Raw genomic sequence first — 18,266 nt, 5'->3', positions numbered from 1 at the left:
TATTTTCAAAAATTATTTCAAAATGTTTAAATGAAGATAATATTAACTGATCAAAGTTCTTTCATACATTACTCCTAGAAAAGATGTAAGAATACAATGTGTTTGGAATGAGAATATATACAATTTTGATATTAGTGAATGTATGTCTGATAACTAACAGCAATCTTATATAAAGAAACACCAGTAAGTAAGAGAGAATCATCTCCTTTTCCAGATATTAGATTGTTTGGTAGATATAGGAAACAATACATATTTGGTTCAGGTTTGCTAAAATACAGTAATTATATTCTCCTGATAAAGATGTAATGACAAAACACTGAGAAAATAATTTTATTTTCTGAAGTACAGTTGTGTATGATTATTTAAGTATTATTTTGACTTTTGAAATGCAAAAAACAAAACAAAACAGAAAGGTCTCAGTAATAATTTCTTGAGGAATTTGCTTTACAAATGATGCACTAAACTGCAAAATAAGGGAATAAGGAGAAACTGATGTTAGGTACAACTTGATTACATGTCATAGATTGGGTTAGTTTAAAACCAGTTTATTTACAGTACTCATAATCTACGAGTTTAAACTAACCTACAATGTAACGAAGTTGTTTTCATTACTTTTTGGGCAAAAGTAATAGTATACAAGTTATTACTTTCAATACTACACAGAAAAGTAAAACTCGCATTGTGGTTTAATTTTGATTTTATATATGCTTTTTAATACATCAACTCCAAGTAAATTGTTCCAAATATGTTAGTACAGCAAATAGTAAAATGTTATACAAACAACCTTATAAACTAAATACATCTGCCAAAAGCCTTAAACAGTATTGCAATATCAAAAAACACTTTCATATTGACAAATATACTGTAGAATAGATAACCTTTTCCAAACAAACAAACTGAGGTATTACATTTAGTTTTATTTGGGCACCAACCAAAATTTGTATATACATTACTCAAAACATTCTGTTTATATATGTTCTGGCTGAGCATAACAGCAATTCTTGTACTCCATATAATACAAACACTATCACTTGAAGTTATTTTCTTTCCCTGTTATTTTATCTGGCAAATCTGATACTAGTGTACTTATACGGTCAGCTGTGTATTGCCAAGGCCAGTCATAACTGTGAACAGCATGAGTAAGCAGTCTGTGTATAAAGTTTTCATTATCTTGTCACAACTAACCAGAATAGACACGTATGTAAATGTTTAGTTAAACATGCATCTATAGCACACATTTTGCAAAACATAAATGCATTATTAGTCACTATTGCACTCATTAAAAGTAATAAAATAGCAGCTGTATTCCAAAAATAATTAATTCTTAACTGACATTTTTATTTCAAAAGTTTTGTTAGAACTCTAATTCCAAAAAAAACAACAACAAAAACAAAGATTATGAAGTCAGAATATTATGAAATTTTCAATATTTTTAGGGAAAATAATCAAAACATATGGCCTATAGAAACAGTCTATGCATATTAGGTCTATTAGTTTAGCTCGTAATGTCACTAATCAATAATTCAGAAACATTTTTTAAGTCCATACATCCTAAAAGACAGAACTTACTGTGAATAAATTTCCAATACAACTGACTAAATAATTCATAACTTAAAAAAACACTTATAAACATTAAAACATCAGATGCACACATTTCACAAGTATTAATATATAAACTCAAGCTGTTTTTAAGTTAACACCTATGTTAGGAATATCCAATTTAGCATCTATACTTTGGTTATTATTTCTACAATTAATTTTTTTTTTTTTGTTGTTAATACTTTATACAATGTTAACAGATGGTCCGAGTAAAAACATTACCTCTTTGTAAGTTTAACTACAGCAAAGGGTGAAATTAGAATCACTTCCTAAATACCAAAGTCTTATTATTACTTGGCATGTCATAAACTTTTTCTAATGCCATTTTATTATCTTTTGCAAGTTTTTCAAGATCCCTAATATCTCTTACACCATATTCAACATTTTCTTGACGGAGACTTCTGTCAAAATGGACATTACTTTCTGGTGTTAACTGACCATCAATAGCATATGGCCCATACATTATAAGAACACCACCAGATTTCAACAATACACCTGCACTATTGAAGAGACCAATAGTGCATTGCCAAGGGGTAATATGAATCATATTTACACAAAGCATCATATCCACTGAGCTGGTTATCAACGTATTATCCTTCCACTGGGAAACTGGAAGAGATACATCAATTTCCATTGGTGGCAGAACATTTTTTACACCCAGTGACTTAATGTATGCATTTATACTATGCAAACATCTTGATGAAATTTCAGATGGTTGCCACCTGCAGTTTGGGAACTTAGATGCAAAATAGCTCACATGTTGTCCACTACCAGAAGCCACTTCTAGAACAAAATACTTTGTTTCATTCTTAGAGTCAGGTAAATAATGTTTAAGAACATTTACAATTGCATCTTTATTTCTTTCTGAAGCTGGAAAAACAAGCATTTGTGTAACTTTATACTGTCTACTTCTAAATCCAAAGTAAAGAGTGTGGACAATGTTGAACCTCTTCTGCAGGACTTTCAGCATTCAACAAAATAACAGAGGAGTTAACCCACCAAACCTCATGCCTGGAGGATAAATACTGATTTTTAATAACATGTTCAACAGTTGTATTTGTTATAACAGTATTTTAAAATTTAAGTTACAAAAAAAAATAACTTTCAAACTATTCTTGATGTAAAAGTATCCATATTGTTTTTGAAGGACATAAAAAGGAACATTCAGTTGTTGAATTAAATAGTATAACTATAAAACCAAACCACTTTACAATGTTAAAAATAATTATTTTAGTTACTCTCAGTTATGGTAATTCAACTTGTTTTTAAAATATATGATGAAAATTATACTAATCCATCATTTTAACACGAGAGAAAAAAACTGAACAAAAAAAATAAGATCCAATAAAGTTTGTTAATATTTCTATAAATCAAGGTCATTAGAACATTTATATGCTGTGCATCAGAACTACAACAGTTACCAATGTCAACAGTAAATGAAACTGAACATTTTCCATTAAAATTTCTTTCATTTAAAGAAAAACCAATATTTCAAAATCTCTTTTTGGTTGTTTTTTTAAATCTAACTTTTCTTGGCAAGCACAAGTTAAATAGAAATTGGTTTTAAGTTAATATCAATTAACATATGTACAGTATACATTGATATATTTGATAAATGAGAATAAACAATAAAAAAAAAAACACTATTCTGGAAAAAAACATTTCAATCTTACAGGTATGAACACTACTAAAAAAGGATTAAAAGTATCCTTTTAAAGAAAATGTATTTTCATACATGTAGTAAGTGTGAATAATAATAAGAGAACTAAAACACCACTTTGAATAAAAAGTTAAAGAATTCACTACTGTTGTACTTGGACATTATTCCACCCCTAACTTTCCTTTCACATATTTGAGTGAGATCAAGCAAAGATAGACTTGTGTTTATATAGAATTCTAGGAACTTAGGAGTTAAAGCAAAGAAGAATAGGTAAGGATGTGCCAACTACATGATATCTGCCATATCTAGTATTTGAAAGACTTTTCAAAGTAATTTATTTCTTTGGAAAAAGTCAGTTTTAACAAGTTGTCTGAACTGAGAATTTTACAGTCTTCTTTTGTAATACTAATAATGTAGCTACATTTGTTTCTTACTCATATTATAATCGTAATAAACATATTACAAAGCCTGAAAAGAATAAGACATGATTAGAATAACCAAAATGTTGGAAAAGTATCAGAAAAGAGTTACGAAAATGATGTCTGGAATGGTAGGGTTGTCGTATAAGAAAATGCTAAAATCTTTCAAACCGTGGTGGGTATAAATCCCTGAGCAGAGCTTGTGAAAAAACAACGATTTGGTTTACAGCAATGATACAGGCATGTAAAGACGGTAAAACCATTAAAACTGACAAAAATAGACTTTAGGTTTAGTTATCAGATTAAGTAACAAAAATATAGCTAGTGACTCTCACAAAGCACACAAACATCATTTAAAGAAACTCATTAAAACTAAAAGGAAAAACAAAAATCCCCTGCTAACTATTAAATCAATACTTACTGAAAAACTAAGTAAAAATATCTATACTGAAAACATTTCAATTTGCATTTAAAAAAAAGGATATAACAAATGAAGTTTAACAAAGTAGAGGTAGAACTTTTAGCCTTCAAGTACATTAAATGTAAATCATATAATTTCATTGTAATATTATATATTTTTCATCGGCTAAGCCATAAATCAAAAACTTTCACTATAAATAATAGTAACTTCATCCTACCTCAACAGTCCTAAAATCTCTACTGGTACTAACTCCTGCAGAAAGACAGGTAATATTTAAACAAATACGCTAATTTTCGTTTATGTCATACGGGAGCGCTAGTAGCTATCTAGTTAGTTTATTTTAAAACATTGTTTGGTTTATTTTGTTTTTCATTTCGCGCAAAGGTACGTGAGGGATATCTCTACTAGCCGTCCCTAATTTAAAAGAGTAAGACTAGAAGGAAGGCAACTATTCATCACCACCCTCCGTCACTTCTTGGGCTAATCGTTTACCAAGGAATAATGGGATTGATCGTTACTTTATAACTCACACACGGTTGAAAGGAAGAGCATGTTTGATGGGACAAGGATTTAAACCCACGACTATCAGATTGCGATTCAAGATCCCTGACAAACTAGCCGTACAGAGCTATTAAAAAAAAAAAAAAGGCCTCGTTTTGCAAACGCATCAACTATATCAGTCACAGGCTGCACACCCGAAACATTTTTAAGAACAAATAAAACATTTGTACGCTCCTAATAGAATATGATTATTAGGTAACTTTATAAATGCTAGACAATAACCTTATAAAATAACAAAACAGAATAATAATATTAGCCATAAGAATTTCCAAAATTTACTCCCATAAAATATATAAATAATATCAGCAATCTCTTCACTTTAAAAAATACACTGAACTAGCTAAGAAATACTAAAATAAAGCAGACAAAACAGAAACGAATTTGCAAGCACCTCTATCAAACAGACATCACCATACAATCCGTTTTGCAAATAGAAAAACAAATAATAAACCACATTCTGAAAGGTTATCAAATCATGTCATGTTGTTTATAACCACTGTATTTTCTTTTCATTTTCAATCATGGCACAGGATAGTTAGATTATTCGGCGTTTGCCTTGTGAGTTTTCTCTAGGTACTACAATTTCCCTCCACAACAAAATTCGTCTCTGCATTGGACTAAGTTTCTCTTGAAAAGGGCTCCCAATCTAATTAGATATTTGGAAACCATGCAAGTCGCCATGTATAAATGTGTATTCGACGGAAGCCAAAGATGATGGTGTTAGCTGCCATGTTGAGACATGTCTCCTTCCAGTATAGTTGAAAATATGATAACCACTGCTCCTTTCATCACCAAAATATTCACAAGCATAAATGTCACAGGATCTACCTTGGCCAGTATGGTTTGCTTGACCACAGAAGACTTAAGGACCAGCCTGACAACAGATTTAGGAAGCTCCCTCGTGTTCAATGCACCGACGTGCAATATACACTTTTATTCATGGGCTCAGCTATAAAGAACACTGGGAGTCAGCACTGGGAGTCCAAACATCAATCGTGTGGTTCAATCCTTCACTAAAAAGGAAGTTCTGGACATATTAACTTTCACTGAAATGATGCCCATTTTGCAAAAGGCTGTATACTTCAGAAGTAGGTAACAAGAAGAATGGATCACCATTGGCAAGTTGAAAAACGAAAAATTCCAGAAAGGTTAAGAATTCGGCCTTAAATAACAAAAGTGTGTATTATTGAAAATTTAAATTTAGGTGAATTTCAGTTGTTCAGAGGTTCTTCCAGAAATATAGATTGAAAATTATTTTAACTATTCGACTACATCTACAGCTTGTTTTTAAAGACATGTTTAAAGACATAAAGAAAAGTATATCATTAACACTTTTGAGCTTTTTATTCCTTCAAGCTTCATTTGGCAATACCTATAACCGACTGCCTTCTGTTGTTCCAGCTGTACAACAGCCAACACAGCTTACCCCTCAGTTCAGTCATATTTCCTTCACTACAGTTTTACTATCACGTGTATAGAGACATGGTCAACTAGTTAAGGAAGTGGATTGAGTTTGTGACTGTTGATTCTCACACACATGAGCTGACTCGAGTTAATCAACTTCAACTTCTATTTTTGACTGTAAGAATCCATCAATGTTTAAACATTCTTTCCATCGAGACTGTCTTCCAGTTACAATTCAGTTCTATTGAGATCCAACTTACGAAGTTTCTTCTTACACTAGAAAAATGTCAATAAAATATTAAAAAGACCGTGTACTTACAAAAATTAATTCAATCACTTTAACTGAAAATATCTGACCATAACTAAATAATACACTGGGTACACCAAGTTTATATTTTTAATGATATCCATGCTTGATAATTTTATTTTGCTACTTATAATTTCGAGCACTAAAATATTCAAATTCTATTCAGCAGAAACATCTTGCAAAATGTTTCTAATTAAAAATACCAGGTAGAACGATTCTCCTCAGGTACTATATGGGTTTCTTTGTTGCTAATATTCTTCCATGAATAATCAATACCTGAAAAACAGATATATAGCAAAATTGAAACATTGTCATTAGTATCAATGAAAATAAAGGATGCATTGTATATTTAAATAATATCTTCTGTGTTATCAGATTGAAATTTCTTAAGATCTTGTCCACATTAATTCTTTCTTCGCATACCGCTTAGTCATTTTTTTTAATGTGTAACTAACTAGTTGGGTTTGTTTTGAATTTCACGCAAAGCTACACGAGGGCTATTTTTGTTAACAACGGCCCGGCATAGCTAGGTGGGTTAATGTGTTTGACTTGTAATCTGAGGGTCGCGGGTTCGAATCTTCGTCGCACTAAATATGCTTGCCCTTTCAGCCGTGGGGGCGTTATAATGTTACGGTTAATCCCACTCTTCATTGGTAAAAGAGTAGCCCAAGAGTTGGCGTTGAGTGGTAATGACTAGTTGCCTTCCCTCTAGTCTTACACTGCTAAATTAGGAACGGCTAACACAGATAACCCTCGTGTAGCTTTGCACGAAATTAAAACAAACAAAACAATAAAAAAAGCCTTAACCACCTGGCCATGTCGGGGCCAATGTGTACTTGACTCATTTATTTTACACGATACTCATGAATAATTACGTGTAATGTACATACATGCATACAAGACCACAGAAATATTTATTAATATATATATATTGTCATAAGAAAATATCACCATTACACATTATCTCATACACTAGTGACTTATTTAAAACACCTTTTGGACTATCCATAGTGTCATTTTGTCGCCAATTTTATTTTGTTTTCACACCCAAATACTTAAGTTAATTACAAGAAATTTGGTATATGCTATCTACATAATACGAAATTTGCATTTGAAGAACATACTTTGATTTAGATTATATTTGTATGATATTTTACGTTGTAAATTTTCGAAAGTTTTGTTGTAAAATATTGTTTGTAACAATCATTATGATATTTCCTTTTGTTTCAGAATTTTTGTTTTTTCGTTTGTATCTGAAATCATGTAAATTTATCTAATAGTTGTTTTTCGATAAATCTATAACTTTTGATCAGAAAGTCTTATTTTAAATATCCAGTGGGTTTTAAGTTGTTTTATTTTCGCAAATTATTTATATTTGTTATTTATCTTTACTTATTGAAGTAGTTACGTAGCCAGGAAAAGTCGCATTAAATACAATGATATTTTTGGTCTTGCAGATTTACCTCATAATAATTAATTAAGGACCACTAGCTGGAAGTTCAAGGTTACTGAATCGTGAAATGTATTTCTCCCCGAACACTAATGAAACTATTCTACAGAAAAGGATAGGACACAAATTCACAAATGTTTAATAAATCCATTATAAAACAGAAGGTAAGGGTATGTTTAGTGGATATACTAAACTGACAAAAGATACGTCAAAAACCTTTAGTACTTTATCCTACAATTCAATATGTGTCCCTTATAAATTACAGACCCAGCATGGCCAGGTAGGTTAAGGCGTTCGACCGTTAACCGAGGGTCGCGGGTTCTAATCCCGGTCAAACCAAACATGCTCGCCCTTTTAGCCGTGGGGGCGTTATAATCTGACGGTCAATTTCACTATTCGTTAGTAAAAGAGTAGCCCAAGAATTGGCGGTGAGTGGTGATGACTATCTGCCTTCCCTCTAGTCTTACACTGCTAAATTAAGGACGGCTAGCACAGATAGCCCTCGATTAACTTTGTGCGAAATTCAAAACAAACTTATAAATTACATTGAATTAAACGAAGTGAAAAATAAAGTGAAAGAAAAGAAAACGTCTCCACCAAGCTAATTCAAAATGATATTAAAACAAAATGAAACAATTCAAATCCTTCAACTACCTAATTCAAACGGTAAGGTCCATTATTATTGAAAATTACTAAAACAAATTTACTAGAGGCAAACGTTAAAATGAAATTGAAGTTATCTTGTATTTTGAAGTTAACGGAAATCCCAAAAGAGTATTAAGCACAACAGTTTGTTAAATAATTGCTTTTCGTTGGTGTAGTTAATATCGTGATTTTTGCGTTTGTGTTACTTCTCTTTCTTCATGGTGAACTTTGTTGGAACATTTCATAATCCAATATTTTCTGAACTTTTAATTGGGAGAATACTGTTGTCTACTTTGTATTAGCCATTGTTTTTATTTAGATTCATGGCTAAGATTTATGAGCAAATGTCCAATCCATTTGCTGTGACACCATAAAAAACTATTCACATATAATTCTTGAAATAAAAACACAGATTAAACAAAAGAAACTGAACATGGATAAACCTATTTCTAAGGGACTACAAAGTCTGAATAAATCTACAATTTTGGATGGGCAAAAATTCCTAAATATATATACGTATGTTTACAAGTGATGACCCTTGGAGCTAAACAGACATCGAAATTTTATTTTTTTTACCTTTTATTTCCATATTACACTAATTAAATTTATAAAACAACAATTACTAAATATTTTCAAATATATAAACTGTTAAAAGAGCGTGTGTTTTTCTTCCAACAAAGCCACATGGGGCTATCTGAAGAGTCTACCACGGAAAATCGAACCGCTGATTCTGGCGGTGTAAATCCTAAGACTTACCGCTGTACTAAACGGGAACATAGAAATAGAGTTAGAGTTGTCATCTTTACATAAACTGTGAAATTTCACATGAATGTGTATACTTGACATCACAAAATTAATCTCCACTCATAATATGATTAAAGCAAATAAGTTCTAGCTCATTCACAAATTAATAGAAGTAAGTCAAGTTAGTGAAATAAAAAGTGAAAATAAATGAAGTTAAACTGCATGCTTGTCTGTTAACCGTAGTGTAACAGCAATTTCTTATGTGAAAGTTTCACAGTTTGTATTGTAACAGTAGATATAGATAAGTATAATTTGTCTTGGTAATTGGGCTCTAAAGTAATTGAACCAAGTTGCGTGGACTTTTGACAAAAGAAAGAGAATTACTTAAAACTCTAGATTGAACTGTGATAACCAGTACTATAACAAGTTTTGTTTATACAGACGTTTGACTTGGGCCTGGCAGGCATGGCCAGGTGGTTAGGGCGCTCAACTCCTAATTTGAGAGTCACGGGAACGAGTCCTCGTCGCACCAAAATGCTCCCCCTTTCAGCCGTGGAGGCGTTATAATGTTACAATAAATCCCCCTATTCGTTGGTAAAAGAGTTGCTCAAGCGTTGGCGGTGGGTGGTGATGACTAGCTGCCTTTCCTCTAACCTTACACTGCTAAGCTAGGAATGGTTAGCACAAATAGCCCTCGTGTAGGTTTGCGCGAAATTCAGAAACAAACGTTTGACTTGTTTTGTTTATATTGTTTTAAAACAAGCAAATTGTGTGCTTTCTGTTTGTTGTTTGTTATCACCAACAAATCACAGATACTTATTTTAAAGAAATCGGTTCCTGTAAATCTTAACAACTGCCACAAGTTAAATCTCGATAATTTTTTGCTATATTCGAGTCATCAAACCCAACTTATATTTCATTTCAAGCATCATGAAATAAATATTCGCTGGCACAATTTAGCCACAATAATTTTTTCAAGTAAAATCAGCAGTCAGAATCAGTACTTGTGTTGTTACTACAGTATACCAGAAAAAGCTGAGAAAATACAACATATTCATTAATCGTCGAAAGATTATACAATCTCCTAGGCACAGGGATAATACCTATTTAGGTTTAAATAATATGCTTCATAGAGTTCTCAGATGTCAGTCATATTAGGTGATTGAATCTCTTAAAAGCGTCATAAGACGTTTTGCTTCAGAAAATATACTAAGTAACTTTGAAAACAAGAATTACAATACACTTTCATTTGTTTATTTTTCAATTCCTCAACAATTCTAGCTTATGAAGTAATGAAGTGGCAGTCACAGTGTAGCTCTTACATTATATTACGAAATACCATCTGATATCTCAGAAAACAAGAATCACAATGCATTTCAGCTGAATTTTCGAAATCCTAGTTATCATCCTTTGACGTACAAATGCTAAACCTTATTTGATAACATCAGCCATCCAAACTGAGCATATTTGCTTTGTAACTCAGAAAGTAAGGGATGATAAATCATTTCAGCACCATTAATCAACAAACTATCTTATTTTACTGATAGTCAGTTAATTTATGATATATCAATCAGCAGACTATAGCTAGAGGATTGGTTAGAGCTTTTTTGCCTCCATTTTAATTTTTTTCTTTACCTGAATCATCATGGAAATACGTGTTTGTACTTTCAACTCTTTTCTCCTCATTCGGTGAATTGATACAATATAAGATTGCATCCTTGTTTTCCTGCGACTCACAAATTGCACTATATATTTGTCTGTGATGTACAGATATAGGCTGTTGACATGTTCCATGTGCCTCGCATCTACTGTAACTATTATCATAATAGACCAATCTCCAAGAACAAAAAGTATGGAGCTGTACAATAGGATCCAAACTCCTTTTGTGCCAAAGCCAGAAGCAGTATCATTCTGGAACATGGATTCCTTTACTGTCTTGTGGAACTTTATCCAATGCACGGTGACTTTTCTTAGCTGTTGAAATGCAAACTCAGGTACATTAGGTAATGCATAACTTGTTCCTTTAAATTATAAATAAATTACTGTAAACAGATCAGTAAATCACGTAACGAGCAAAAGCCAACATAAATTTGTGATAGAACAGGTTGTATAAGAACTATATCGAGACACTGCAGTTTCTTAAGTTGTGTGATGCCATCGAGTTTTGAACGCTTTTGAATTGAGTATGTAGCAAACTTTGTAGCGTAAAGTATTCATGCACTAATATTATTGTTTACAAATCTCGGATTTATAATTTACAAGAGAGGGTTATCCCCTTTATTCAATGGCGTTGGAATATAAAATTAATTTGAATCAACTCGAAAAAAAATGTTCGTGACGAAGGCATAAAGTCCAAACATTGACAAAAAAAAAGTTTTGAAAGGGTTTCAAGTTCACAGTGGTTTTATTTAGCCACTATTAATTAATACAATAAAGATAACGAAACTAAGTTGAATGGATGGCAACTGCCTATTGTAGAAACACAAATACTCAGGATAAAGTTCCGAGTTTCCTGCCTTTCGTGTTCAGGTCAGTGCGTGTATGGTGCTGACTGTCTTTATATTTTTTGCGGATTGCGTGTTATGACTGCTTTGTTTATTCATGTTTCTGATTGGTGGAGAAACTTCATATAGATTCAAGCAATAGCAGCCACAAGTTACCTATAAACCGCAATATCTGTTAAGTGGTTCTATTGTGTCAATATAAAATTACATTTTTCGTCTTCCAAAATTAGTCAGTGTCGATTATCCTACTTACCCCTTGTTCATATCCAATTCACATGTGTTCTGCAATGGTTATATTTTATGCTTTCATGAATGTCGTACTGTCTCCATGTTATTTTATTCTTGTCATGAGTCTTCTTCCTGTTTTACCAATGTATATTTCATTGTAGGATCATCGAATTTCACAGCTGACTCCTTTATGTTTTTCATTAGTATGTTTCTGTTTGGTTTTAACTAGAATTAATCTTACTGTCAAGGTTTTCTCCAAATGTCTATTTTGAATTTCTTGGTTATGCGTTTGAGTGTCTTCACTAAAATTTTGCTTGCAGATAGAGAAGGTAAATGGTAATAAAGATAGTTTCCTTTTTTTTTTCTGTTGAGGTCCTCTTCAGGGACTTTGATGGAAGAGGTGTAACCATTCTTTTTAAAGCACACTACAGTCTTTTGGCATTCTATTGCAATAGATGTATCATCACGAATGTTTTCTGTTCTATTGCTTAGGCATTGTATTATACCACATTTTATTGAGGTTGGATAATAGGACTGGAATTGTAAGTATCTATTTGCATGGTTGATTTTTCTCTTTTGTCTGCTGATGAGTATGTCAAGAAATGGCAGATTGCTTTGTTCCTATACTTCCATGGTCAAGTGTATTCTTTTGTCTATAAAAATAAGATGTTGTAATAATGCTCGTAAGTTTCCATGTCTTTACAGCAAGATAATAAATGTTCAACCTTTACTCATATAGAAAATATTACTCTAGGATAACATAATGCAACAGATTTGAAGTAGGTAATGTGACAATGAATAACTGACTGGTTAGAAGAACAACAAATTATCTGTTGCTCGTAATCAACACTCAATAACTACTTTATTAGTTCTCTAAGCTGTTTTCAGCTTTACTAACATCCGATTAATTTGCTCCGACACACATTATTTTTCGCCCCCAGGTAAATCTTGTTTAATATTTTATTGAAGATTTTTATCTCAATTTAAGAGTCAATAACAAATCAGTAAGATTTAGAAGGTACTTAACAATCGTACCAATAAACATACAAAGCATGCACCTGTCTAACTTCGGCATAAAATTTCCTGAGAATGTTAGCAAACTTTCCGACTTTGTAAATTAGGGCTGAATGAATGAACGAAGTATCACTGTGATGCAAAGATTGTCGTTGTCAGTTATACTGCTTGAACAACTCTGCAGGTCTACTAAGTAAACGAAATTTTATGCCATATTTTCACATTTATTTCAGAGTTTGGGCAAACTGCAACTAGACAAATAAATTAGCACGTTTCTATTGCGCCGCAGAAAACTGTCGTCTTCAAACTTTATGCTGCGATGACACATGCATGGTAACAAATTTGACAAACAATAACACTGATGTCATTCGTTGTTCCATAATAGAACATTGAAAATATATCATATACGCTGTCAATCAATCATGGCAAGAATTCATTCTATGGGCAGAAGAAACTATGTCTTACCATTTTTACGCTAAAAATAAGACAGAATACATAATCGTTACTACTACCAGAGACCCGCAAAATATTTGCGGTCATTAGTATCTTTACTGTAACTGTTGACATAAATCATACGCCTACACCATAAACGATTATATTTCCAGTTAACTAAACAGAAAGTAAATGAATGCCAATTATTAGGTTGATGTATGGAAACTTTCAGTTTCACAAAAACATAAAGAATTGTAATCGCAAACAATAAAATTCAATAAACCAACACTGTAAATTGTGTACGTTTTCTACTTTAGTTTTGACAGGCCTAAACTTTACCGTACTAAACACTACCAATAAATAAACTTGTAATGTTATTCCACGACATAACCGAATATCTTTGTTAAAAATTAGATCAGCTTTTAATATTGTTGTACAAAATGTCTAATAGAGTATATATACATCCGTTGAAACGAAGTGTGCACACATTTTTGGAAAAGAAAGGAACTGATGACAATTATAAGACATTGTGAATCTCCTAGGTAAAGAAAAGCTTAAGTTACTTCTAAGAGCTTTAAAACTTCTGTTTAAATAAAATATTTTTTATAATTCAGGTGTTTTCCCAACGAATCATCACAGTATTCTTTAAACAAATTTTGAAGTCGACTGTTTGTATAGAACATATTAATACTGTATTTCCTATTTAAAGTACTCGTCTACAATATTTTATACTTGTATCTCAATGAATAACTGTTAAAATAATTGAAAGTGTTATCAGTGAATGTTTAATATTATATTTTTACATCTAAAATGATTACTTCTTCAGCCACAGAGTAACATTTTTATGACCAGTTTTACTGCTAAGTAAAGAAGCCATCTTTTCTATAAATTCAACATTACGTAACAACTGTACAACTCCATTTCTGTGAAAAAAATGAAAAACAGGTTATTACGGTGTTTCTATACGAATTGAACAGTGTATCTGTTTATTTACCCAAAATAGTCATCCAGTCTTAATTTAAATTTCATTTCCAGAAAATATCACTCACACTTTCAACTGAAGTAAGAAACACAACAGACCAGAATGGAAATTTTAATCAAAACCAGCTCTTAAATATAAATAAACAGTTAAATTTGATAAAACAATCATTCCTTCATAATGGTAATGTGCCTACATAAAGTTACCACATGAGGAAAATACTACACTAAAACACAGCATTTGAGACCAGCAGCACATGATAAAATTACTAAACGTTGAAACAGTTTAATTATCCACATATTTCGAATAATTTGTATTTTTTAACCCATGGAATGGATAAATACCAACAGAGGAGGAAAAACATTCCCTACTTTATATATAAACAAACACACAAACAAACAAAAAACACTTTTACTTCAGTGCTACTTAATGACTAGAGTTGTAAACTGATTGACTAAACTGGATATTAAGAAAATAAGATAAAACTATACTCTCAATAAAACTATAACTTCAAGGATGAGTGAATTAATTTAAAGTCTGACAAGTTGCTAGAGCCACTTTAAACTGTAAATATACTTCAAGGATCCTTTTAGTTTCCAAATTTGCTTCTAATCTTCACATTTTATTTCCTAATTTTTCTCATAAAATCTTACTTCAAGTCAAAGGGAATGTAAACTTTGACAGGTACCTGACGTGAACTTTCTAATATTGCATAAGTTTTATAGTGGATTCACTGGCATAAATTTAATATGGAAGACAAATTCTATAAATATTTACTTTCTGTTAAGTGTTGTTTCAGAACAGCTAGATATTTCATAATAAACATATTCCTCACTGGCACTGCAATAAGAGAATAATCACTACAAAAGAAGATAATGCAGAAGGAACCCTACATGAAGATATCTTCCCTTCACAGTACAATGTACAACTCAAGAACGAAACAAGTGTACGTGAATCTATGCAAAAAACCGAAACAGAAGCAAAACATTTATTTTGTGTTTTATGATTATTTTAAACTAATGCATGTCTGAAATCTCTGTCAATAATATATCACAATCCATTTACAACTTATAAATACAGGTTGCTTCTGTAACACTTCTTTAACAACGTAATAAGTGTTATTTTCCGATGTTTTTCCATTTAAAATAATAATTGAAATACAAAAGAAATTCTCTTTTCATTAAGAGGCTTCATGTCAGTGTTTATGAAAATAATTTTAGTGACAATTTAATGCACAGTTATAAACAATAATAAAACAGATAAACAATTCTGTACATTGAATAAACCATGTTATGTTGTTGCACAGTGCTTTACCCACATTTTTGAATGTTAACAAGCAACTACAAAATTAAAATTTGGCATCAAAAATACTTTCATATAACCCCACCCCAAAAATACTTTTTGTATATAAAATGTATTTAGAATCCAATATTACAATTCTAGATTTCTTTTCATTAAGATTGAAGACATATGACTAAAAACCCAATATGGGAAGTCCACATTTAAAATGGATCCATTTATTGATTTTCAACCACTACAAACCAAAAAAAAACTTGGAAATGTCACAGGTATGAATGTAAGGAGTTACAAACACCAGCACTTGTGTCAGAAATCTTGTGAAACATACACATAAAACACCACTTCTTGCAGAGTCAAAAATTACAGTTTAATCTTTCGAGTCATTACATCCTTGCTTCTACTAATGCATGGCATGACACCAATGAAACCATATGTGATTAAATACATTCTCATATACTAGCTAAAAATTGTGAAAGACAACCAAATGCATAAAATGTTTTTTCTGAGGCTTCTGCCAGTGATGCTGGCCAGAAGACACAAACATTGTATTTTATGATCTTGCATCTTTATGCTGAGGAACAGAAATTAATAAAGGAAACATAATCCTGAACAAGTTTGACAATCACATAGAACTATAAGTCATAACTGAAAAAGTACCCAAAATTATAACAAAATCTATCCATTATTTACTAAACATAACTGTCATTCCTACAAAAATTCAATGGACTGTAGTTTCTCATTAATTTTTAAGAATGATTTGAATGAAACATTTGTAGATAAACACACAATACAATAAAAAGGATGATTAACAATGTTTTATGATCAGGGTTTACTAGATAAAACTAATTCCATGTGTGGACATTTAAAGATGAAGTGTACAAAAAAAGAATATTTATCTTCGCTGTTGGCCCTGAGAGTGTCCATAACTTCCATAACTACCATATGATTGCTGCTGACCATAATATTGATTGCAGTACTGTTGGTATGATGAAGGGTTCTGTTGGTAATACTGATTCCACTGCTGATTCAACGACTGCTGCTGTTGAGGTTGCTGAGTTTGGTACGGGCTATATTGTGATGTCTGGCTGTATTGAGGAGTTTGACTATACCCTTGGTTATAGCTTTGATTACTACCTCCTAAACATTTAGGGAAAACAAACAACAGCTAAGTTCTGAGTTTAGCTAAAATAATTTAATTAATACACTATAAAAGGTCACATAATCTGGATTTTAAAATATGAAAACTACATTTTAATTTTCACAAAGTATCTTTTCAAAACATGGCTAAAAAGTCCCTTGCATTTCTTTACTTCCCAATGATTATTACTATTATATGTGGTTTAACACAAAATAAACTTAGACTGGTGATGTATTTAGGATAACATACCTTGTCCTTGTGGTGAAGAGCCTCCCCATCTTGTCTGGTTGTAGTTGTAATGCTGACCATAATTACTATTAGATCCATAGCTGCTGCTTTGGCTCGACTGAAAAATTTTAAAGGTTTCATACAACTTCTGCATAATTATACTTTAATCTTTTGTGGTATTTTTGAAGATAAAAAGCTAAATTTTCTCAGTATTGGCTCAATTTATTTGACTTAGTTCGTGACTCCAAACTGAACTTTAGTTTCCAGACTATAACTTTTAATACGTTTTGTAGCTCAAGAGAATTAAAGATATAAAACACTGACAAAATGGAAGTCTATGGCAGGATTGTACTTAAGCTTGACTGATATTATTTTGTAAAACACTTGCTTTAACAGATATTGCATTTTATTTTAGTTGTTTCTTTCCATGTAGAAGGATCAAAATACAAATGTTTAACTTTTTTATAGACTAGGCATCAAAATTAGTCTTATATTATACAAGTTTTAATTTCCTCATTTCAAAAGAAAACATTTGAAAAAATTCTCAGTCTTCACTTCATGTCACTTGATGTATTTGTGGTCTGAATTCACCTTTTAGATTTTATACATTAGAAACAAATTATATATAATTAGAAGCAAGAATTAAAAAGTTGTATATTGTATCCTCTATCTTTGCAGAAACAACACACAGGTCAAACCCAGGAGAGAAGCACTTCATGTCTATCCTGTCCTTCACGAAACAGTTTTAATATGTATATCATATTTACATGTCTGATGGGCATGTTTTTAACCAACAAAGACTTTTTCACTTCTCCAAATAAACCTTATTACAGTCATTTCTTTTTAAAGTATATGCAAACAATTTACACTAGATTCATTTTCCTGCAACCATCATTCTGTACTGTACATAGTTTTTTACATAATTCATTATTGTTACATATTTTTAGCAAAATTGAGTAAAATATAAAAACTTCTTAGGTTAGGCAATGAAACTTAACACTTTCTTATCAGGTATGATAAGTGGAATGACTACCCCAATATTCCAAAAAATTTTAAAGATCCACCATTTTCTGATTTTATTTTTTAAATAAACACTTGGCTTTGTTTTTCATTTATGTTTTTGTTCTTCCATTTTACAAGTTTGATTTTTGCAAATATCAGTTACTTAAATATTTTATGTACAAAAGGTCTTTTTTTTTCTGAAAAATAAAGATAAATTTCCTTCCACACAGTG

General features: G+C 31.4%; 2 protein-coding genes across 9 annotated transcripts in view; both read right to left on the bottom strand.

Moving 5' to 3' along the window:
- Nucleotides 1-668: 668 nt before the first annotated feature.
- Nucleotides 669-4,750, bottom strand: LOC143252003 (methyltransferase-like 26). Of its 2 annotated transcripts, none has more exons than XM_076503502.1 (2): nucleotides 4,317-4,750; nucleotides 669-2,610 (listed from the first exon to the last, which is right to left on the bottom strand). In XM_076503502.1, the coding sequence occupies exon 2, from the start codon at nucleotides 2,567-2,569 to the stop codon at nucleotides 1,862-1,864; it is 708 nt and encodes a 235-aa protein (XP_076359617.1). In that variant the 5' UTR covers nucleotides 2,570-2,610; nucleotides 4,317-4,750; the 3' UTR covers nucleotides 669-1,861. The 2 variants fall into 2 exon arrangements, with proteins under 2 accessions (XP_076359617.1, XP_076359618.1); XM_076503503.1 differs by having other exon boundaries at nucleotides 4,100-4,741.
- An 11,261-nt stretch (nucleotides 4,751-16,011) lies between these two features.
- The window catches only part of LOC143252002 (uncharacterized), a 108,451-nt gene continuing 106,196 nt past the window's right edge, over nucleotides 16,012-18,266 (bottom strand). For all 7 annotated transcript variants that reach the window (XM_076503494.1, XM_076503495.1, XM_076503499.1 and 4 more), the window contains 2 exons: nucleotides 17,054-17,150; nucleotides 16,012-16,803 (listed from right to left, as the gene is read on the bottom strand). In XM_076503494.1, coding sequence (XP_076359609.1) covers nucleotides 16,559-16,803; nucleotides 17,054-17,150 — 342 coding nt within the window. In that variant the 3' untranslated portion in view covers nucleotides 16,012-16,558. The remainder of the gene's footprint in view (nucleotides 16,804-17,053; nucleotides 17,151-18,266) is intronic.

This window comes from Tachypleus tridentatus, chromosome 6 (genome assembly GCF_004210375.1).
Source record: "Tachypleus tridentatus isolate NWPU-2018 chromosome 6, ASM421037v1, whole genome shotgun sequence".
NCBI lineage: Eukaryota > Metazoa > Arthropoda > Merostomata > Xiphosura > Limulidae > Tachypleus > Tachypleus tridentatus.
The sequence above is the reverse complement of the archived record's forward strand: the minus strand, read 5'-3'. Positions and strand labels throughout refer to the sequence as shown.